This window comes from Bactrocera neohumeralis, chromosome 6 (genome assembly GCF_024586455.1).
Source record: "Bactrocera neohumeralis isolate Rockhampton chromosome 6, APGP_CSIRO_Bneo_wtdbg2-racon-allhic-juicebox.fasta_v2, whole genome shotgun sequence".
Lineage (NCBI taxonomy): Eukaryota > Metazoa > Arthropoda > Insecta > Diptera > Tephritidae > Bactrocera > Bactrocera neohumeralis.
This window is the reverse complement of record NC_065923.1, coordinates 51,329,558-51,354,103: the sequence shown is the minus strand read 5'-3', so window position 1 is coordinate 51,354,103 and position 24,546 is coordinate 51,329,558. Positions and strand designations below refer to the sequence as shown.

Sequence of the window (24,546 nt, the reverse complement as noted above, 5' to 3'; positions counted from 1 at the left end):
TAATTTAATAAAGAGGTTCAATCCTGCTCCATTATTCGGTATTCCTTTGATAATAATTTATTTTATCTGTTAACTTGGTACTTAACTAAAGCCACTTGATGTGATATCTCCTCCCTAATACATGTTTTTTTATTCGTATTACATCAGTACCGTTCCCAATAATGAACATTCCTTCATAAGGAGAAATTCGGAAATTGGAACAATTTCGTTTCGTTCTCTTAGTGATAACAAATATCTTGAAATGGTAAACAATTGTGAGAGTTGCAATGGAAAGCTGTTCTCCGTCTATAAAATGATTGTGTCAAAACGGTTGGAATGGAAATACCACGAAATATATTCTTATATATTATACAAGCGTAGTTGTCAATCTGAATAGTTGAGCAGAGAGTTGGGTGATGATTTTCAAAATATATGTTTGTATGTAAGTATCTACATATGAGCATACATTGAAAGCTTTACTTCTATTTTTCGATTTGACTAACTGAGCATACAAATTAAAGGTTATTTATTATTTGAAGGTCTTGTTTATTGACGGCATATTTTTTTTATTGTCTTATATAAAAACTCTGTTTTTCTGTTAATTTGGGAACACCTACTATGTATGTACATATATGAATCACAATACTACCGAATAATTTCCGTCGTCTCTTTGATTGACAATTTAACATGCTGTTGCATGCCATATCTATATACCTGTTACCTTTTCGTATTAAGTTGAGCCGGAGATCATTTCGAATATGCTAGTGTTGGCTCTTTTACACTCTTAAGTATTCAAAGCGAAATTAACACGAAGTCTTAACATGCGCAGCAACCCGCTTGCAAAGCAATATAGCCGTACACTCAACGTTGTTCCAAAATCCCAATTATTCCGGCTTTTGTGTCATTTGTCAGATTAATAAGTGCAAGTATTCAACATTTACAACGGACTTTCCTTTTTTTAGTTCATTTGTTGATATTTATGACCCATTGGTGGTGGCCCTTTGCTTTTGTGAATTCCCAAGCACTTTGAGTTACGACTGTTTTCATATACACATGCTTGGAATAAGGTGTTTCATATATCACAGCATCCCCTAGCGAGTCCTACAGTAGTTGAACGAGCGAGCGAGCGAGCGAGTTAGTGTGAGTGAGTGAAGCGTAACGAGTGAAGTGGGCCGCTGTGAGTATTTTTCGATTCATTGTTGCTTGGACGTGGCAGCCATGACGTGATTTCTGATTTCGACTTGGGGAACTTGATTGTGAAAATATCCATAAATTCCTTAAAATTTGCGTTTTTATTCGCGTAAATAGCTAATAAGGTGTGTAATGATATTAAAACTTTGATTGCGAGTGAAAATTTAGCGTTTATGAAACAGTGTAGTGATTAATTCTAAAATTGTGAATTTTTAAGACAGCGAAAAAACGTAAAGAGAAAATGTGTGTGCTCTAGAGAAAAAGCACTTTATAAAGTTTTTAAGGACAAACAAATTACAGAAAAACGCTGTTAAATTAAATTAAAAGTTTATCCATATATAAAAATATACATTTCGAAACTTTTTCTTCGTAATAATTTCTTACTGTTGTCGCTCGCTCGTTATTTGCATGTAGTCGTATTCGCTTATGTTGCTACCGTCTCGTTCCCGCTTGAGTCTCTGCTTCCGTGACTTTATCTTATTGTCGTGGTCGTTGTCAAAGTCGCAACCGTTAAACGCGCCGTAGTCGCTGTCAGATGTGCCGTCGTGGTATGTGTAGTTGTTTGTGTCACCCTGCTTATACATATGTGTTTCCTAGTGTTTCGTGCAAAATCGCTCGTCGTCTCGTGTCTCACAAAGTCGTCTTCTGCCCGTCTCTTGTTTGCCTCGTTTCGACACGATTCTTCAACTTTTTAACTGTGACTATAAAAATAATACAATTCGAAAATAGATATCCTGGATTAAAAATCTCTTATTTCTAACATATTTTGATTAGGATGTTGACTAGGGGGTGTGGCAATTCTTAGAAGTCAAGCGAAAAGGTATACTAAGTATAGGGACTGCTATTAAAGCCGATATGGCTGATTTCACCACCTTGTGAGAGTAGGGGTAGAAAATATGCCAGACATTTTACTTTCATATATACATATTTATATATAAATGTGCAAATGCCTCAAAATTTCCAATAAGTTTTAAAAATGTGCTGAAAATTAATTAAATTATTGTGAATCATTATTCTGCAAATATAGAAAGAATTCTCAAAGGTTATATTATTTTTAGTTCTTATTAACTATGGATTTCCCGTTTCAATTGTAATGAGCAAGCATATGGTCATTATACTGGTTGTGTGAATTTTGTTGAATGTGTTTATAATATTTAATGATACATTATTATGGCAAATCAAAGATTGGATTTTTCATAAGATAAACTTGTCTCCCAAGCGTGATTTTGAAATTTACAGTAACCATTCTGAAACATTGTTAAAAAAATTGGCTGCGATTTAAAATAGCATCCCCCGATTTCGGGGTTAAAATGGGTTTGTACGGATAGAGGAGGTCCTCTAGATCAAGAATATATATATATGTACATATAGTTGCCGCTGACTTATGGTTTTTGCGATATTTGCATTTATAGTTCAAAAATATCATCTATGCGTGTTTCTCCGATTTATAATGCATTTTACACTTATATTTAATAGTTTTATATCCACTAACACTTCACTAATTCGTTTCAAATCATTTATTTTATATTAAATAGTGCAAAAATAACTTTAATTCCATATCAAACTTTAGTTAATATCCATTTATTCATAAAATAAGAAAATGGTTGTAAACAAGCAAAAAATTACTGTTACCATATTTTGTAATGGAATAAAATAAGAAAAAAGAATGATTATGACGTCATAACTAAATTCATTATCGTGTGATGATTAATGTAAAATCTTTCTGAATTCTCATTATCTTGATAAATCCCGGTATTGGATCGGTATAAATCCCGACCAAGGGTTATTATTTTGAAGCGCGGCCGAAGGCCCCCAACGCAAAAAGGAGTTCAATGCAAAAAAACTGAGCACACCCAGGTGTTGGTCCGAGCGAGGGTTATTTTTTTGAAGCCCAGACGAAGGCCGTCAATGCAAAAAGGAATTCTATGCGGAAAACTAATGTGTTATATATTTCCTGTCGTTGGGGTGTTATTTGTTTTCTTTATTTCTTTAGGTTCTTCTGTAAAATATGAACGTAAGGTAGCACTGATTATTAGGTAGAATGCATACGTTATTGTAGGAACAACAATAAATGAACAAAAGTTATTTTTGCACTATTTAATATAAATAAAATGGTTAGAAACGAGTTAGGGAGGTTTTAGTGGATATAAAAGGTAAAAATAGAACTATAAAATTCGTTATAAATGGGAAATAAATCCCTATTCTTATGATCAGTTCTAGTAAATCTCAATGATTCTGTATGTATGTTTTTGCACTTCCATTTAATACTCGTTCGCTTTTATAATGAAGAGTGCTTGTTAAAATTAATAATTAAACAATATATTAAAGATGATTATTAAAGCAAAGATAAAAGTCCATTACATAATCTATAGAAGTAGCTAATTTCGCTTAACCCCTAATTAGGAATGATTCCGGTAGTATAAATAATAAAGCAAAGTTTGTTAGATTGAACTGTGTGTTAAATATAATATAAGTATGTACATACATATTGTATGTTGCTCACGTATTTTTAATTGTCCATGTTTTTATATTCAACTGGTATATTGGTGTAAAATAGAAAACATCCGAAATTTTAAGTTCCTAGCTTTTTGTAAGCTACAAAAGTAAATATTTTTTTAACTTAGATAGAAATAGGTGAATTTAGTACGACATTTACTTCTTTTAGTTTTCACATTAATATTAAAAATTATTTAAACCACAGTTTCATTACGCAAAATAATACTTAAAATTTCTAGACTGCTTTTATTTCTAAAATAGTTCGTAATATAATTGGTAATAAATTATTTGAAGTGGAGGTGGTAGATAAGCATTTATCGTCCCCGAGTTCACAGCTCTCACGGGTTAAGAATTCATTTACCTTGTGCTCACATATTTATATTAATTTTAACAAATGACACCAAAAAGCAGAAAGAGAAGATGAAACGTGTGTCTTTGTACGTAAATACACCTGCATGTACATATGTATATATGTAGTATATATAATGAAATGCAATCGGTCAAAAAAATATACTAAAATTACATTTTCATCGGGAATTGGCAAAAATTATAAATTACTGTAGGCAGATATAGCAGAAAAAAGCCAAAGTAAATTAAAAAAACGCACTGTGGTTGCTGTGTTGTTTGTTGTTATTGCTGCTTTTGGTATGGTATCTATACCGTTCGTTGAATACGCGAGACATAATTTGTATTCGCTGAATTTGAAGAAAAAATATATATAAAATTATACAGCAACAGCGTTGCAAAGTAAAGTACATATATGAAACGAAAAGCAATCTAGTAAAACAAGCTGAAAAAGAATTACAAATAAAATTACAAAAAGAAAAAATGTTCGAAATAAAAACGCAAAGAAGTGAAAGTATTGTTTGTGCGACGACGATGCAGCATTCATAAAGCAATTCGTCTACACATTAAAACTGGCGTCTATCCGTACATTTGTCGTCAGTCTGTTTTTATGGTCGTTCGTTCATTGGAACTTCTGTGCAAGTATGCAATCAGCTCAAAACAACAAGAAAATATGTAGCAAATTCGACCCAGTCCGAATAACGTGAGTGAATTGCTTGCTCGTCGTTTTGTCAGTCGATTAGTTGGTCTATGGTATTTGGTCATACACTTAATAGTATGAATCCACATAGATTTTGATTCCGTAGTGGAATTTGGCTGCTCTTGTTGTGGTTTCTTTCGCTTGCTCACCTATTTTTCAGTGTGTTCCTATCATCTCCATTTTGGGTCATAAGTGCTCTGCATTGTAAATTAATTCGATGGTCTTCAGCTATTCCATTGGGACAATCCTATGGAAGTCCAGACCCATGGATAAAAATACGAACTAATGCATACATATATGTACATACATATGTAACCTGTTGAGGGTATTCTAATCTGAGTTATACTTATTTATTGCCAAACATAATCAAATAATATCACACGTTTCCTATATTTCAGTTTTATATACAAATTAAAAAATAGTTCTTGACATTTTTAGCAAAGGAATATGTAAAAATCAAATCTTTATACATATATATAATTTATATATTTTTACGTTAAATTATTGTGTGTAGAGTTGCTTTATTTAATCGAGCAGATTTTATATTTCTAATTAAAATTCTTAAATTGGAAATTAACTCATTTGTAAAATTCGCAAAGGGGTATATGAAACAAATCCGTCTGGTTGTCTGAAAAATTTCAAATTAACTAATATTTAAAGGCATTACATGATTCCAGACAATTTTTTTATATACGAAGATTTCACCTATAATGGAATTATTAAGGAATATAGGAGTATGTGCCTATGCTTCATTGCGGCAAGATTGAGTTAACTTTAAATAAAACAACTAACTGTGAGTTGACATCGGGAATAAATTTGAAATTTGACAGGTCATCATTTTTGTAAAATTTGTTATTTAACATATTAGTTAATTCAAAAATTCAAAACTATATATGTAAATAGAGTTCGTTATTCAAATAATAACAGTTGTTTATTAATGCTCATGCTCTAATTCTTCGTTTTCGATTGTGGTGTGCTGCCAGTGCGGTAGTTGATTATACATTTGTCACTTGCATATAGAGCTACGTACTTGTCTGTATGTATACATCTTGTTATATTTGTATGTGTATCTAAATGGCTCCACATGTGTACAAGTAGTATGTATTAACATAAAGATAAAAAACGGTCATACATATGCAGCACAACCTTAAACCAAAACCCCAAAGCCAACGCCAGTCACCATCGCAGTTGCTATACGAATAGAAACTACTTATATTCACCAACCATAATACAGTGCGTATATAAGTATGTAAATACAATATATACAGTCATGGACAAATAAATAGGGCACTTTTAAATTAAATAATTCAAATTAAAAAAATGATAGAAACGAACCATCATCAGAAAAAGAAAAGTTGATGCTTTTATATGTTCCCGAGATATTATTGCTGAAAAAAATGAGGTTTTAATGTATGTTGTAGATGATGCACAGTTGTTTGGACGAGAAAAAAAGACATTGCTGTCCAATGTACCGGTCCCCGACAGTCGGTTTCACGTAACCGGAATTCTGCCACTACAGTAACAACAACAACACTGCTGTCCAAAAGAAACAAGAACACAGCGGAACTTTGCTAAAGAACATTTAGAAAAGGACCTGAAATGTTGGAAAATAGTACTTGCGAGCAATGAAACAAAGGTCAATCGAATTGGATCCGAAAACCATTTTTTTATCGCCCGTTTAGGACGGCGGTAGTAGCGTTTTCTTGTTACGATTTTGAACCATTAGTGGGGATAGATGGTGGAATTACAACATTCTAATTCTTCAACTCAAAGAGTCTCCGCATGCCACCTCTTTGCATATCCTGCCAACCCTACTCATCTAACACTCCTTTCCCTTTGGCCCGACCCTGTCGAAACAGCACGTTTCCTGGGCCTCCCGCTACGTGACGTCGACGACAACCTGGATAACCCTTACCACAACATCAACAACTTAGATGGTAGAATGACCCAATTTTCACACCTCAACATTCTCCAAATTTTTATGGAGCCATTCGCTTTCGAATCGATGCCTGTGAATTAGATTTTTATGGAGATAATGATCTAACGCACGCAGCTAAAATGTGAGCATGCTCATCGCTGAAAGTACCTCATACCTGGGCGACGCAAAGTCCTTTTAAAATATGTAGATTACTAAGTTAAAATTTGAAAGTGCTGAAGAACTTTGGACACAGATTGAAGAAGCAATTTTAAAAAATTGTAGACATTCTACAAAGTACTGACGTTGCGAGTGCTTAAAAGCAATAGCATTTCAAACAATAAATTTTCGCTTAAGCGGCATTCCGTATTTCTATGTTCAGATCAGAATACGCAATTGGAAACTCAATAATATTTTAAAAAAGAACTATTGAAAAAAAACTAATATTTTAATTGCAGATTTATAACTTCTTATTCCTCAATTTATGTTATACCAATTGAGAAAATGAAGTTGTTTTCTGTTTATATTAATAATAAATGCTCAAAGACGGCTATTTCTCTGTCCATGACTGTATATATAAAGCAAATGGATTTATATACATATTTCACTGGCTGGCTGTCAGGTAGTCTGTTTGGTTACTGATTTCCTTGTTCAGTTTTTTTTTTGTTAAATTGTTTCTTCGTCGAGCTTTGCTTCGAATTGTCTTAGCTTGAAAACTTGTTTTTTCGCATTTCGCTTTGTTATATTTTTTTCCATTCCTGTATGCCAACTCTTTCGCATAAAGCTTAAATTATATTTCGAATGCAGCTTTAGGGTAATTGGTGCAATACTTTTGTAATTGTTATCGTTTTTAACATATCTTATTTTGTTAGTTTTCGTATACCGTATGTTTTAGTGAGCGCAGTAGATCTTCATACTCGACGGTATTTGGTATGTCCGCACCTATTTGCGAGCGCGTAACTAAGTATGTAATATTTTTTACTTAAATAGTTTGAGTTTTTTTATGGCTAACGTTTTTATAGCCTTGTAGCCCCTTCCAAAAAATGGAATTAAGTTGGAACGACTTGTGAGCCATGTATGCAGTTACGACCGTTAGTAGCGATCGGTAGGTTGATTGGCCAGTCATGGAACTAACGAACGGTTATTAGCTCGTTAGTCGGTCGATTGAACTCTTATTATTCGTATGAATTCTATCTACTCTCTTTTTTGTGTATTTTAGTAACTAGCTCCATATTATATTTGTTTTATTTAGCTTTCCGCATGTTATCCCTAGTTCTTTGATTAGACGATAATTCGCACTTAGCATACTCGCACTTTTCATTGAGTGAGTCATTTAACCTCAACAAAGCCTAAACAATCAATCTTACTTTACCATTGAAATGACGTAAAGTGTGGGTATTCATACTTAAGCTTAGTACGCAGCTCTCAAGAAACGTAAAAACTTCATAAAAAAAAACGCTTAAGAAACGGTCAAGATACTTTCCTGCGACAAACTTACTTGTGCTAGTACGCAGCTCTCAAGAAATCTAGTACTAATTTTTGATACTTTTTTTCAGTAAAATGTGAATATGGCAAACCTTGTTTTGCGAAGAAACATCAAATCAACAATTGTTTCTTGAAGGAAATTCGAAGTAATCGTCAAATTCGTCCTAAATTAGTTGAAATCATTATTATGAAGTATATTCCATTTTGAAATGTTGCATAAAACCTACCAATCATCAACAACATTTCTTAAATCTCAATGAAAATATATATGTTACCATACACATACACACATACATATTACGCACAAAGTTTGTTTTCTTTGTTTATTCTCTCTTGCTCTTCTAATGTAGATCATTCACAATGCGTAACCAGCTGTCAAAATTACTTGAGAAATAATGTATTTTATTTCTTGAGCAATTACTTGAGAGCTGCGTACCAACCATTATATGCAATTATACGGAAAAATAAACAATGACACAATTTTTTTTTTAATTTGTGAATTCTTAAGGATGCTGATTCTTTACAAGATTGCTATCCAGCTACAAATTCGGTTGGTTTTCAATAAAGTTTTTTCTCTCTCTTTACATTAAAGAACAGCGTTTCAGAAGACTCAAAAATATTGGTCTAATTTTCTTTGTTCTATTATATATTTAATTTTTTTGCAGATTCGATCTGTTAAAGTACACTATATACATAGAGTGAGCCACAATAGTTTTAGATTCTTAAAACGATTAATATTTTCGGGAAGCGTAGAAAATGTGGTAGAAGTCAACAAAGTTATTTTAGAGACACGGCACTAAATAATAAAGTCTGTAACGAAACTGTTCGTAGAAGCCTTAAAGAAACGTGGATGAAAGCAAAAACTACAATTAATTCAGAGTTTCATTCTTTAGCTTTGCTAAGTAAAGGATGGTACGCAGCTCTCAAGTAATTGCTCAAGAAATAAAATACATTATTTCTCAAGTAATTTTGACAGCTGGTTACGCATTGTGAATGATCTACATTAGAAGAGCAAGAGAGAATAAACAAAGAAAACAAACTTTGTGCGTAATATGTATGTGTGTATGTACATGGTAACATAAATATTTTCATTGAGATTTAAGAAATGTTGTTGATGATTGGTAGGTTTTATATAACATTTCAAAATGGAATATACTTCATAATAATGATTTCAACTAATTTAGGATGAATTTGACGATTACTTCGAATTTCCTTCAAGAAACAATTGTTGATTTGATGTTTCTTCGCAAAACAAGGTTTGCCATATTCACATTTTACTGAAAAAAAGTATCAAAAATTGGTACTAGATTTCTTGAGAGCTGCGTACTAGCACAAGTAAGTTTGTCGCAGGAAAGTATCTTGACCGTTTCTTAAGCGTTTTTTTATATGAAGTTTTTACGTTTCTTGAGAGCTGCGTACTAAGCTTAACATATTAAAAGGCCTATCCCACGATAATTGTCGCAGATTATGGGGTCCCCCTTTTTGGGGTTTGGGAAAACCATAAGCTCGGCCGGTAATCCATCGGCTCCTACCGTTTTGTTGTCCTTCAGGCTAATCGAACCTCATCCTGGTCGGGTAATAGAACATCTATTTCATCATCGTCGATTGGAGAATCGGGTTCGCCATCTCTGAATTTTACACTTTCACTGCCTCTATAACTTATGCTCTGAACATCAGCCACTAGATCACCATTTTGGGTCCTACAAGAGTATGCTCCGATCTTGAAACCGTTCGTTAGTCGCCACATCTTTCCGTAGAAATTTCAAACATTAACCCTGTTGGCCAACTTCTCAAGCTCTTCATACTCACTCATTTCGGGGTTTTTTGTATGCGTATGCGTCTTCTTCCCTCTTCATATATTAGTTCCACCGTAGCGACATAAATATAAATAATTAATATTCTATTTTTTTTTATCTTTGTTTAAACTTTTTAAAATAGAGTTATTTAGTTGACAACCCAATGACCAGCAAAACAACGCTCTATCTTGAATGTAGGTTTTTTTGTTATGTTTTCATTATTCTAATCGTTTTGGGAAGTCTGCTTTGTGACATAGATTTGTTCCAGCAAACTGTACTTGCAGAGTAACATCCAAACCCCAAAAAAACATAATTGATGCTAGCTTTCATTTCGTATTGATAATTGTCTGCATAAGCTACTTTACGGCATTTTCTTTAGATTTGGACAAAACTAAAGCACACTCTCGAACTCGAGCTGTTTTCAGGCAATAAAAATAAAGAAATGTAAAATTTTGACGTTTTTCAATGGGTTGCTTACTAACTTTTATTAAAATAAAGCTTTTCATATTTAGTTTTCAAAATTAAATAAGTTAAAACAACAAAATCAAAATCAAATTAACTGGACAAAACTAAGGCACCCATTTTATCGGTTTGAAAATAATATCTGAAAATTAAAAAATAGTGGCAAATCCTTTATTTTGGGTAACTGAAACCCATATTTTAGGCATAGAAGAAATTAATTTATTTACTATATATTATGCGGTATGCCCTTCCAAGCAATTTTTTCAGGTTCTAAAGGTTCATCCTTGGTTTTACAATTTTCCCTATTTATTTTGGGATTAACAATCTCCCATAAGTTCTCGATGAATTTGACATCGTGTGATTACACCTGCAAATCTAAAACATCAACTCTGTAACTTCACAACAAAGTTTTTCAATGCCTAGAGTTATGCTTAGGATTATTGTCCTGCTGGAACCACCTTTTCAGCATACGGTAGCATGTTCTCTTAAATGTCGGTGTAAACAAACCGGTCCCTTATTCCATTTATTATATGAATAGGTCCAGTCCCGAGCCCAGAGAAAGAGCTCCAGACCATAACATTACCACCGCCATATTTAATGGTCGCAATATAATACTTAGGTTTGAGTCCTTGTCCTTTTGGCCTTCTCAGACATCTTATGCCATTCGATTTTTTAATATTATATTTCGATTCGTCTAAGAATAAAATGGTATTCAATTTCTGAATGCTCCAATCGAGATGAGCTGTCGCAAATATGAGTTTGGCCTCTCAATTTTTTGCTGAAGTAAAGCGGGTCGCCAACAGAACAACCCGCCCTCAACAGCTCGTCTTCTAATTGTTCGTGCATTAATTAGTAAACAAAAGTATTTCTATATTTAATTGGAAGAGACTGTGGGATAAATTTGGGAAACATTTTTGATCAATGAATCGTCTATATAGTTTTTTGCTGTTTTCCTCAGCTGTGCAGAGAAAGTGAATTGCCAGTTTGCTGACATTTATTTATTAATCGGGGCAACACTGATCTATTCACCGAATATTTTTAACTAATTTTATTTTGAGATAAACTGTTTTGCCAATCACTTATTATTTTATTTGTAAAGTCTTCTGAATAAGTATTTTCCGTTAATTTTGATTCTTAAACTCTAAATCGCAACTGAACAGTGCGACGGCAAAAATCTCTTTACAAAATATCTCAATAATATTTATAACGGTTTATTGCTAACGTCTTCAACGAATAACGTACTTTTAAAGTAGCGTGGTACTAACAAATATGTATTAAGGGGTGCTTTACTTTTGTCCACTCAGATTTATACTTTTGAAAAGTTTTTTGTTTAAAATTTTGTATCTCGAAAGAATATATAACTAATGTTATATTTTTTATGAATTAATATGTATTGGAACATAATTGTAGCCTATAATAATTGTCCAACTAGTCCTGTTATATTTTTCAAAAATTAAGACTTAAAAAAACACAGTAGGGGTGTTTTAGTCCCATACTGTATACATATGTACATATGTACATATGTACATATAAATCTATGATGTATGTACACACGGTTGCAAATAAGTGAGTTCACGTTAGTAGGTATACAAATTTATTAAAAACCTGAGCATAAGCCATACTTTGTCTCTATTACAATATACTTATAACGAAAAAATATTAAACTTGTCTTGCTGAATTTTACTTTTCATATCAGCTGTGTTGAGTTTGAACTAAATGACTCTGCTCTCACTCACTTTTCTCTCTCGCTTATGTCCGATCCAATTGTACTAATACTGTCGTGCATATTTGCATCTGCATATGTACGAGCATTGTCAATATACATACGTATGTAAATATCACCTTAGATATTCAGAGCGATACAGACTTGCAAACATACATATATTATTCTCTTCATTGAGTTTACCGCTCTTTGTATCTTCTTATAACTATCTTTTTCACACTTTTAGCATTATGAACATTTGCCTTCTCACTCTGAAGGTCACACGAATCAATCGAACCTCCAACGAAATAATTACTTTTAACTTTTGGGTTTCGTTTTGGGGTTATGAATGGAACAATTATAGTAATATTAAATGTATGCATATCAACAATTTTGCAAACATTTCAATTAAGTGAAAATGTGTTAATTTTAGACACGATCTTGGTATAATAAGATCATTCCACATATTTTCATTTATACATATGTATGTATTTACGTTCTTATGATTATTTGAAAATTATGTGCATAAAGCATTTTAATTGATCAATTGTCAAATATATTTTTTTCTAGTGAATCTTCTTGTATCAAAATGCGATCAAATTACATTCATATTACTTTAATAAATAATGGAAATAGACATAGCACAGTAAGCCGCTTTTGCGTGAGTTAAGAAAATGTATTACAATTGCTTTAAAGCACTCACAACGTTAATACTTTGTAGTATGTCCACAATTTGTAAAACTCTCGACTAACATCTGGTACCTACTTTAGGAATTTTGTAACATGACTCCTCGATGCCAGTCCAAAGCTCTTCAGAACATCGCTTCATAAATTTTGAAGGTGTTTGCATTGGGACTTTGCGCTGTCCAATACTTTCTGCAGTGAGCCAATTCTTCACATTTTTAGCAGCGTGCCCAACACGCACAAAATTCCAATTAACAGGTATCGATTCGAACTCGAATGGATCCATAGTAGTTTTGAGAATCTTGAGGTATGAAAATTTGTCCATTCTACCATCTATCCTCAACACTGGTCCAACGCCGTACTAGGAAAACGCCCTCCAGACCATCATGCTACCAACGTCGTGTTTAACGGTTTTTGTGGTGTAGTTATATGCCTGGGCAGCGGAGAAATAGTTTGTCATCAGATTCAATACGGTTCACCTTTTGTTTCATTGCTCCCAAATACTATTTTCCAACATTAGAGATTCTTTTATGCTGTTCTGGTGTTCTTTAGCAAAGTTCAGCCGTATTTTTTCTCGACTCATTCGTCGAATCAACTGAGCATCATTAAGATAAGACCACTTTGTACAAGTCTAATGGATACGCTTAACCTAATATCCTCAATTATTTCATCCTCAATCTCTCAGAAAGGCCTTTTAAACCTCAGCCTTTCTTTTTCTGATGACAACTCTATCAGCATGCTCCGTTGTTTTACGTGCGGGATCACTTTTAACAAAATTTATGGCGTTATATAGCATTTTTCGAACAATTCATAATTTTGATAATTTGAGTTGAATTTTTACCCTTTTTCTGTAGATCAAAAATCGTTCTCCCTCTTTCCGGAGTACAATGCAAATTTCTACTCATTTGTTACATATTTTTTATTTTATTTAACAGTTACAGTTAAAACAATGTCTTTTTCCCAATTAATATTGAGTATTTGTACAAATCAGCTTACCTTTATAAGTTGTAGAAGTCAAGGCATACACTAACGTAGTAAATTATTGCGATGCACTTTCTTAATAAGACCAAAAACTGATTTGAATAATTAATTTTAGAAGTGTGCTATTTCTTTGTAAATGACTGAACATATTCAACAACATTCCCAACATTATACATTGCCATCCTATACATTTCTGAATTATTTCCAAAGGAAAATATGGAGAAAATGTATGGCAAGTTACATAATTTACATGTGTATGGATTTTATAATTTTTGTATACGTGTTTGCTATAGAAATGTATTTAGAGGGTTTATTATTTTACCCGAGATAAGAATTATGCAATAGTAATACTTGTATTAAGTAAATTAATAAATAGCCTCGGAACTTGTGTTACGTTTTATAACAGTTGTTTAGTTAACTAATTTTCTCACATTTGATACAACAAATTGCTTCGCGAATTTTTAACGCTTTGAATACGCAAAAAGACAACAACAACAAAATTTTGGTTTATGTGGCAAAGTAATATATAAAAAGTGAAAATAGTGCAAAATAATGTCAATCACAATAAATAAACAAATAATAACAATCTCAACGGTTCATTAAGGCACTACGATAAGAAATTATGCGCGCAAACGGTATTGCTTATTGCTGACAATCAAAAACAGCATAGCATTTAAACAAAAAAATCTTTCTTTAAGATCGATAAAGTGACATATGGAAACAACGTAAAATAGAGCAAAAACGGCGAGCGACAAATATACATCCTCAGAGATAAAATTATTTTAAATAAGTTTTATATTTTCTTTAAAAAGCACTTTTAAACTGTAAATCACACGTACTCTAACAATCCCAAGAAATAAAAAAGAACATCGGAAAAGAATTCAAAATTAGAACGTCAATAGTCCAAATTCATCATCAGCAACACCACGCCACCAAAGAGCCACACATCAACTCAATCGCAACAACTGACAAACCAGTAACAACAAAAACTGCATTCACGAAAACCGGGCAAAGTAGAGTGTGAGAAGAGAGATAAGACGGCATTGAGTTTGAAAGAGTGCTATTTAGCAGTTCATCAAACATACAGTAAGCAAGTAAATTATCAAATAATAATGTTGCTGTAAATCCAATACAAGCAACTCAAAACAATAAAATGTACTTTGCATATACTAATGAAGAAATTTTATAGAAATTTTCGTCATCACATCAAGAGTCAATTTGTATGTTAACAGCCAAGTTTTCTACAACAACAACCCCCCTACACATCTTACATTTCCATTTGATTCCGTTCATCCCGAATTATTCGTCAGTTGCAATTGCACTTTAAACCACAAAGTATCAGTGTGGTCGTCACCGAAGGGTACATAAAGTGAGTTGCTCAAATACTATTTGGACGGTGTATATGTGAAAAAGCAATGTATTTTTTAAACCGAATTGAGGTGTTATAAACTCCAATGATTATAGTTTAGCTAGAAGAAAAGTCAATTATTTTAATTAGTTAACATAATTTGAAATCATGGAAAATTTCCATAGCCAGTTTTTCATTTAATAAATTTTTACCAAAATAAACTGCATCTACTATTTAAATGGTAGCTTAACAACTGCTGGAACAAAATAAATACTACGCTATTTTCGTGAAAGTTAGGACACATCAGCCAACATAGAAAAACACAAAAAATGTGCTACTGATGGATACTATTATTCATTTTCTGCTTCAAGAGAAAAACTTGAACTTACAAAAATTACATTACAACTTGGACGTCTTCAAATTTTTATTTATCATATTTATTTTTATTTGACTTGTTTAATCGAATAAACGGGAGAACCCTCTCGAAATATTATTTATTTCATTACTGAGTTAGTACGAATTTCGAATTAATGATAATCATTAATTTAATAATAAGTCTAAAAATGTAGTATTAATGATTATACTATAGATAGACTAATACATACCCCGTTATTTATCAATACACTTGCAATTGAAGTAACAAATGTCTTGTACAGAGCTATTTCGGTTTAAGATATAAAAATTGCATTTTTTTCATATTACTGTCAATAACCCCTACTCAAACATTTATTACAAATAAAGCAATTTTTTGTAGAACTCTTTCTCGTCGAGCATACTCCTTCAAAGTTCATTTACAAAACCAACAAGGCAACTCAGCGACTAGTGGAGATTGGAAGCATTTTTGGCAATCGTAAAAGAAAAATATAAATTAAAATATACGTAAACAATACCGTAAAATTAGTATAAGTAACAACAACGAACCAGTAGTGATCGACAAGTTCTCGCCAGAGAGAAGTTGAGAATAAGTTCCAGCGAGTGTTTGCAAAAGTAACTACAACAACAAAAAAGCGGGCGGTCGAGTCAATTCGAAAATAGTCATATTTGTACAAAAACAAAAGATATTTCAGCGTTTTTGTATGTGTTTACGTTTATATACAACACACCCAACACCGCCCCGCTACACCATATTCATTTTGTTTTGTCATTCGCTCGTTAATGCATAATTCGCTCGTCGTTTTTCAACGAACGTGTTTATTAGCACATCTGGTAAACTTACAGGTAACCAGCGATTTTTGAGAGAAACATTGTCAAGAATGAGAGAGTAGTGGGACCAAGACTATAAAATTTAGTAAATGATCGATTTTATGAGAGGGTGAAAATACATATTCGTGTGTTAAATAATACTGTATAAGAAGAAACTGGTTTGTGTTACAAGAAAAAGGAAAGCAAAAAATTAGCTTAACATCGAACATCACAATATCTGTTGGCCTGGAAAAAGGAAATTCTCTCCGAAGAAAAACCACAGAGTTGATTTAAATTTGTTTTGTGTTTAAAAGTGGCTTGATTAGGGTGCATTTTTTAGAAAAAAAGTATATAATAAGTGCCTGTCGAAAAGGGGAGAGAGAGCAGATTGAAAGAGTATAAGAGGTCGGAGAATGATCGCGCAGTGAAGTGGAGAAAAAGAGTGCATGAAATAGAGAGAGAGCGAGGTTAGAGACTACAAATTGCAAACTTGTTTCATTCGACTTTGTGCTGATATGTCAATATAAAAGTAACAACAACAAATAGTGACAGCAACGTACAAGCAAGCAGTCGGGAAGCAACAACAAGTGATACAAAGCACGTACTAAACTGAAATTAAAGTAGCAGTAACAGCAGCACGAGCCCAACAACAACGATAACCAACCAGCCAGTCAAGCAAGCAACCGCTTGGAAAACAACTCGTTTCGATTTCGTTTCACAGATACCTTTCGGACGTCGATAAAGATACCTTTAATTTAAAATGAACTTAAATTAACATATAATATATATGATTGCGTCGTGCACACCGTATAATCGAGCGGAGAGAGTGATTGAAGTGTTATTCAAAAAGTTATTTAGTTTTTTAGAAGCCGAAAAATTCGCATAATTGAAAATTGTACAAATAATAATCGTAATAAGTGCTCCATAAAAATTGTGACTTCGAAACGTAGATTATGTGCTGAAACTGATCAAAATTTTCCAAGAATAATATTAATGATAAGTTTTTTAACCAAAAGCAAAGGCAGAAAGACAGTATATGCATGAAAAAAAATTTGAAAAGAGCAAAAGAAGCAAAAAATCATTAAAAACCCCAAAATCCCCAGAGCACCAAGAGCAAGTCCAACAATAACTAATTGAAGAAACGAGCAAAAATTTCGCTTATATTAAAATGAAACGTTGACAAAAACAACAGGAGATATAGAAGAAATAAAAAACGCAACGCTATTGCTTTTGTTGTATTTTTTCTTTCATTTTGACATTCTACAAGTGTGTGCATATTGAATTAAATATATATTGTAAAAATCATACACAAATGACTTTTAGCAATAACAACAATAGCAGCTGAAATTCAAAGACAACGTCGCCACATATCTATATACTACATAGAAACAAAGCGAAAATCTACCAGAGCTAAGTACATATTGTTGTCTTGCTTTAACACACCAAATGTAGGCAGTGACAGATGGAGATACGTACAACGTATCTTGCAGATACCACAACTGTTTGTACTTTCATCAACAGTAGTTGTAGTAGCAGCAGCAACAGTAGCAATCACAGCCACAACTATAACTACAGCTATAGCTATAATAGTAGTGGCCGTAAATAACAACAAAAAGCAACGACAAAATCTACAATTAATAAAAACAGCAATAACCAATACAATTACACAAATATAAAACCAAAAAAAAACATTAGTAACAATCGCTGTGGCAGAAGCAGGGGTACCAGCAGCAGCAAAATCAATGCCTACCTTAACCCAATTAAATAAATTCATTATTGTTTAACAAGAAAATTGTTATTACTTTGTGTACCAATCAAACCAAAATTTAAATGTCTCGAGTGTAATTGCATGTAAAATAGTTTTTACCCGTGAAAAATAAAAGAGAACATTAAAAAATTATCACGTTGATGACGGCGGTGAGCGACGACCAACAGAGCTAACAAGGGCATAACCAATACACAAATAGGCCACACATAAGACGGTGTACAGCGGCTGCGAAAAAGCCCCCTAATACAGACAGTAAACAGATCAGCAGGCGTGCCTGTGTCTGTGACTATTTTTTATTGCACACCCCGCACGCACACATTAACAAAGCGCGATCCACAGTCGAATTAATTAGAAAAAGAAAGAAGGCAATTTTTTTTCATCGCAGTATTGCTTAAAGAATCTAGAATACTATACATATATGAAAAAAAAAACATTTTAAAGGTTTAATCAAAAGTATAAAATTGCATACGATCAAGACGCGTCAAGAATTTTCGCCGCAGTTCCTGCAATCGATCCTAACCAATGAAAATCACGCGTAATCATCATTCACAGTGGATACGGAAGTGAATAAAAACATAGTGTCTAAGAAAAGTCGTGAAATCAAAAATTTACAACAACAAAGCCAAATATAATAACGCACCAACAAAGGCAAAAAATTAGTGGTGCAACTAGGACTAATAAACTTGTCGTTAGACAAATTATAAAATAAATAAAAAGTAAAGAATTGTTCGAAAAGATTTGTCCTCCAAACAATACTAGAGCAGACGTTGACAAAATACACGTGAAATCATTGATTCTTCAACAGTTAACAACCTTATTGCAGTAAGCAATTTATAACTTGGCACTTTAAAAAGTTCCACAACTGAAATCGAGTAAAACTCTAAAAACAAATAATCAAAATAAATACTACTGAAGAGGTTAAAATAGAACCACTGCAATACTACAACGTCCTAAGAGTTTGTATTGTTAAAATTCTACTATAGCGGCCAACGACAACTCTTCCACGGTTGATGCTTCCTACAGTAAAAAATAACAATTAATACATAACTCGAACAAACGTTATACTTCCACAGTCGCAAATCAAACTCCAAGCACTATTTAGAAGCAGTCATCAAGTATCAAAGAAAAAAGTAACTCACTTGCGCAAAATTTTTATATATATCAACGTAAATTTGTCCTAACTCTACCAGTAACTGAAGTAGATAATAAATTTGAAAGACTAAGTATTGTACTTCATTGTCAGAAAAGGATAACATAAACAACTTAAGGCTTATAAGTGTTGAAGAGTGTGAATTATCCATTGAATTAAACACAACCAATAATACCCACGCAGTTTGATTGTATTGCGTTATGACAAATTCGATCGCTACTGCAAAATGCCCTTCAGCACTCACGTCCGGCAACTATGGCATGTCACAAAATCGTTACTCCGATGAATCCAAGGACTATTTTTTTGTTAAACTCACAGATTCTGCATATCGCGCTATCGAAGAATATCAACATAATGAGAATACCAAACGCTTCACAAATGGTCAACGTCCCAAAATTCAAGTCAATGGCAATTCTGGTGTCATCTATTTTCCCACATTGGACAGCAATGAAGGTCGTAAATTTGGTTTTACTATCGATGATATTGAGGGATCCCTTGAGTGTATTCAACAGACTTCCGAAGGTCTCGATGTGCTCGGTTCAATACCCTATCGTATGCGTATCCATGCCAACGATGATATTTATGACACGACCCGTACAAAAATGGCAATTGCCGAAGAGACGGAGAAGAGCAAATGTATACGCGAAATTAAACCAAATCAAACTGATATTGGACGTAAGGTAAAAAAATCTGTTCCGTCATCAACAGTCTATCCGCATTTGAGCCACAGTGGAAATAACAATGGCAACAACAACAATAGCAGTAGTAATTATTTAAGTAGCCTTAGTCGTAGTAAATTAACAACGTCGCTGAATAGCAATTCGCCTCCAACCACGCAGCATACGTTCAATAGCGGCAGTGGGGCAAATGAACGTATGAACAGTAAACTTGGTGGCACTAATTTGTCCACATCATCCTCATCTTCACGTTCACCAAATCCCACGCTTCTAGGAGGATCGGGTACAATTGCCAGTGGTACTAATAGCACCAATAATCGTTATGGTAACGGTAGTGCGAGCAATGTATATTCTCAGAACAACTTATCACCGTCACTACCTTCACTAACGTCCGCCTCATCGCTCTCTTCTACTCTGGCGGGTGGCATCACCAACGGGTATGCGTCAGCTACTCAACATAATTCGCCGAACGAATCCACCGCATCTACGTTAGTTAATAGCGGTGTTAACAGCAAACAGTCACGGCTGAACAGTAATGTAAGTAGCGGTAATGGCAATTTCTCACGTGGAGGAGGCGGAGGAGCGTTTTCTAGTAACGGGTCGAAGGCTGGTGGTGGCACTAAAGGTGGCGCAACATCAAATGCTAATGGTGGAGGCAGCAAGTTACCTGACATATCGCGTCGTAAAATACGCGAACGCCTGATCCATTTACTTGCCTTACGGCCTTTCAAGAAGCCCGAACTATATGCACGTTTACAGAATGAAGGCTTACGTGATCGTGAACGCTCACTTATAAGTAATATACTCAAGGATATTGCACTTTCACGCGACAATACGTACAATTTACGGCGCCAAATGTGGAATGACGTAAACGAAAATTGGCCATATTACACTGAGCAGGAGCTGCAGCAGCTGAAACGGCGCAAGCCTCAGAATCTAACTCCACCACTTAGCTCAGATGCGGGCAGTTCTACGTCGGGACAGAGTCCAACTTCAACTCATACGGGCAGTCCCCCGCCACTGGCTGGTGGTATGAACGGCGGCAATAGTTTGAAACGCACTAGTCTAGAGTACGATGAGCCATTTCCGCCGAAGAAGCAACGTATTAGTCATATGGCGGCCACAGGAGCTGGTGTTAATCGCATGACAACGACAAGCAATAATAGCGCTGGAGGTAGCGGTGTACGTGCAGGCGCCAGTTTTAGTACCATTAGCAACAATAAGAATAGTGGTAACACTAGCTTCTCAATGCAGCGCAATAAACATGCGGCGGCTAAAACGTCTACCTATTCTCCACAAGGTCCCAGAATCATCACGCAAAGCAGTGAGAATTCTGTCAATAGCGATCTAAGCTATAATGTGCTCAATAATATGGACGATTTCATGTTGAATATAGAAAATCCTCAAGGAAGTGGTTATACAGCTCATTGCAGTGGGAGTAGCAGCAACGGCAGCAATAATAATGCGCGCAAGTACAACGGTAGCGGCAATAGTAAATCATCTAGCAGTAATCCGAAAGAAAATCGTCACTCTGGAAACAGTGGTACATTCAGCGCAACGACAAACATTTCGCCGAAAAATAATACCAACAGTGGAAGCGGGAACAACAGCAATTATAATGTACAAGAGAACGAAGGCAGCAGTAATAATTTGAAGCATACCTTAAAACGTAGTTCATTAGCAAGCTCGCCTAAGAGTTCCTTGCCATATGGTGTTAATTTTGTCCCAGAGTCCAGTAGTAGTAATAGTAGATCAGCGGGACGCGATAATAGCAATCGTAGTGGCAGTGTGAACTACCGCCACCAGTCGCCAAACTATACGCAGCAGCAGCAGCTAAAACAACAAAAGTCAAGTAATAGTGTCATATACTCGCCAAAAATCCAAGCCACTACTAACATCGGTAAAAATGAACGAGAAGATCATGTGCCGGCGGGCAGAAGTAGTAGCAGCAGTAAAAGTCAGACAACGTCACGTTCAATGGGCTCATCAACGGCGACAGCATCAGGAAGTAACAAACAGCAAATGCGTGGAGTTGGTGTACGCACACCTACGCCACCTGTACAAGAACAACAAAGGTACTTGCAGCAGGGTACACATTACCAATCGCAACAAACGCATTCCGCCAGCACAAACTCTCCAGTGCAACGGCATAACAACCAACCCCAACATCTTCATCAACAGGAGCAGCAGCAGCACCAGCAGCTACAGTTCGAAAGCAATTCTCAACTGCCGGTAACGCAGCATTCCGTCATCACTGACGCAGTTGACGTAGACGCCGCAGAAACGCCCAATTATGATTTTAGCAGCTACACAGCTATCACAAGCATTGAACAGCGACGCCAATACAAGACTGAATTTGAACGGGACTATGATGAGTATCGCCAGCTGTTGGAACGCATAGAAGATGTACGTCGCAACTTCCAGGTTCTTGCTGATCAATTGCAACGTGCGCCACAAGGTTGTTCTGATTATGAGCATATTAAGGAGCAAATTGTGGCCGAATATGAGCGTATAAATAATGAGGAAGAATTGAAGCGCGACAAGCAACGTTTTGATTACTTGCATGCTAAGTTGGCGCACATAAAGCAGCTTGTGACCGATTATGATAAAACATTAACATCAATGGCGGCGGCTGCTGCTGCGGTGGCGGCAGCACAACACCATCAGCAGCAACAACAAGAGCAACAACTATTACAGCATGCCTCCACAACAGCGGCAATGCATATGGCAGCAGGTGCAACATCGCATTTTGTGGATGGTAGTACCAATGTGTTGACCGCTGCGACTGCGCATAATGCGCGTGTCTCACCAATGGTGAGTGGCAGCGAAAGCAATCATTCACCACCAAGTGGCTATCAAAATCAAACGCAATACTATATCCAACAACAACTGCAACAACAACCAAATCAAATAAAACAACATCAACAAGAACAATATCAACATCAAAACAATGATGAAACATTACATAGAAAGAAAAAGCATACACACAACATCTTACAACGACACCATAACCAACAGCAACAGGAGCATCAACAGTACTATTTGTCGCCGGAAAATCAAACACACGCGTCATCTTTTGATGAGCAACATAGCGCACAGCACCACCAGCAACGGGAACCGGAACAATTCAATGGACACCATCATTATCAGGGCAATAATAATAATGATGATTCCGATTCAGATGATTCTTCCGACTCAAATGATGAAGACTCGAACGATGATGATTCAAATGATGACGACGATAATGGTTCGGATCATGACTCGAACAATGATGATGACGTTAACGAACACTTTTGATTTTGTGCTTATTGGAGTGAGACTTCTTTAATATAATACCTATATAAAAATAAAAAGGCATAAGTAACTGAAAAGAAGACGGATGATTGAATGAGTTTGCAAACGAGGCGTATTTATGCTAACAGTGATTGTCCCTAGTTTTATATTTGAAACGTAACTCGCTAACGGTTTGCATTTGTTGGTATTTCTTGCTATCATTGTATTTTTAATGAGGGTTCGCCAACACACCTAAAGCAAAAACACACAAGTGCATATACATAAATACTTACTATATAGTAAATATATTGCTTTTGTAAATATGATTTTTTTACTATAAAAAGGATTAATTATTGATCGTTTTAAATACGCCCTGATTGCAAAATTTCCGAAAAGTTGGAATTTTTTATTAAAAAGAAAAAACAAACAGGAAATGAATGCGATAGTGAATTTGAAAGTGTAAAGAGAATAAAATTTCCTAATAACAAAAAAAGGAAAAAAATATTTTATAAAAGAAGAAACGCATATGTATATCGTAAAAATTTACTTACATTTAAAAATAGTATACACATACATAATTAAATATATTTTTAAATCAATTGCAAAACAAAACAGCAAGCAGAAATTTTAAGGAAAGAAGTAATTGTGTAATAATTAGTTTTAAGAGGCAAAGGCCCATATTTGTTTTAGTTTTATGCTTTTTCTGCCGTTTTACTACCTGTACAATACATAATTTGGAAATGTTTATTGCAACCGTTTAAGTGGGCGGGCACAGATGTAATAATTAAATAATTTACAAGTAATTGTTGAATTTGAAGTTAAAAAAACAAATAAAAACAAAATTTAAAAAATTAGTTAACTTTGGTATAAATAGTTTTCTTTATTTGTTACAATTTGTTTTTGAAGAGGGAGTGTGCTAAAATTGTATTTCGAATACATCCTCCATCTACGACAAATCTTTAGTTTAATTCGCTTTTTCAAAATTTAAATATTTGGTTATACATATGCATATACGTACATAAGTATAATAATTTAAAACTAACAACACCAAAAAACGTAATAAAAGTACGCAGTTGAAAAAAGTAATTGAAAATCGAGCTCAATTCATCCTACGCATTTTGCTTGCAAAAATAGGAAAGCTTAAAACAACAAGTGTTTTTAACACACACGTACTCTCACATGCATAAGCAAACCATGCAAAAACAAAAAAAAAAGAAACAAATGGTGGAATTTCCTAGTTAGTTTTTTGTATATTATTTCTGCAGACTATTAGATGCATTTTGCCTTATTTTCTCGTTTAATTATTTCTTTCTTTTTAGCCTTTAATTGCATACATTCATATGTAGGTAAATAAAAATAATGCTAATTGTGCAATTTTTGTGGCAAATTTGTGAAAGTTATACTTTTTAATT

General features: G+C 34.3%; 2 protein-coding genes across 4 annotated transcripts in view; both read left to right on the top strand.

The window, feature by feature from the left end:
- Positions 1-24,546, top strand: part of LOC126762121 (chromodomain-helicase-DNA-binding protein Mi-2 homolog) — a 37,342-nt gene that overhangs the window by 1,673 nt on the left and 11,123 nt on the right. The window contains exon 1 of one of the 2 annotated variants that reach the window (XM_050478646.1): positions 1,691-1,718. The exons of the other annotated variant lie outside the window; for it this stretch is intronic. Within the exon in view, the coding sequence (XP_050334603.1) occupies positions 1,706-1,718 (13 nt within the window). The 5' untranslated portion in view covers positions 1,691-1,705. Of the gene's footprint in view, positions 1-1,690; positions 1,719-24,546 lie in introns of those variants that run through there. 2 annotated transcript variants of the gene reach the window in all.
- On the top strand, positions 1,197-23,988 carry LOC126762123 (RNA polymerase II elongation factor Ell). 2 transcript variants are annotated; one of them, XM_050478649.1, is made up of 4 exons: positions 1,197-1,295; positions 14,549-14,822; positions 14,926-15,105; positions 15,839-23,988. In XM_050478649.1, exon 4 carries the CDS (start codon positions 19,385-19,387, stop codon positions 23,156-23,158), a length of 3,774 nt encoding a protein of 1,257 aa, XP_050334606.1. In that variant the 5' UTR covers positions 1,197-1,295; positions 14,549-14,822; positions 14,926-15,105; positions 15,839-19,384; the 3' UTR covers positions 23,159-23,988. The 2 variants fall into 2 exon arrangements, with proteins under 2 accessions (XP_050334606.1, XP_050334607.1); XM_050478650.1 differs by having other exon boundaries at positions 14,549-14,830.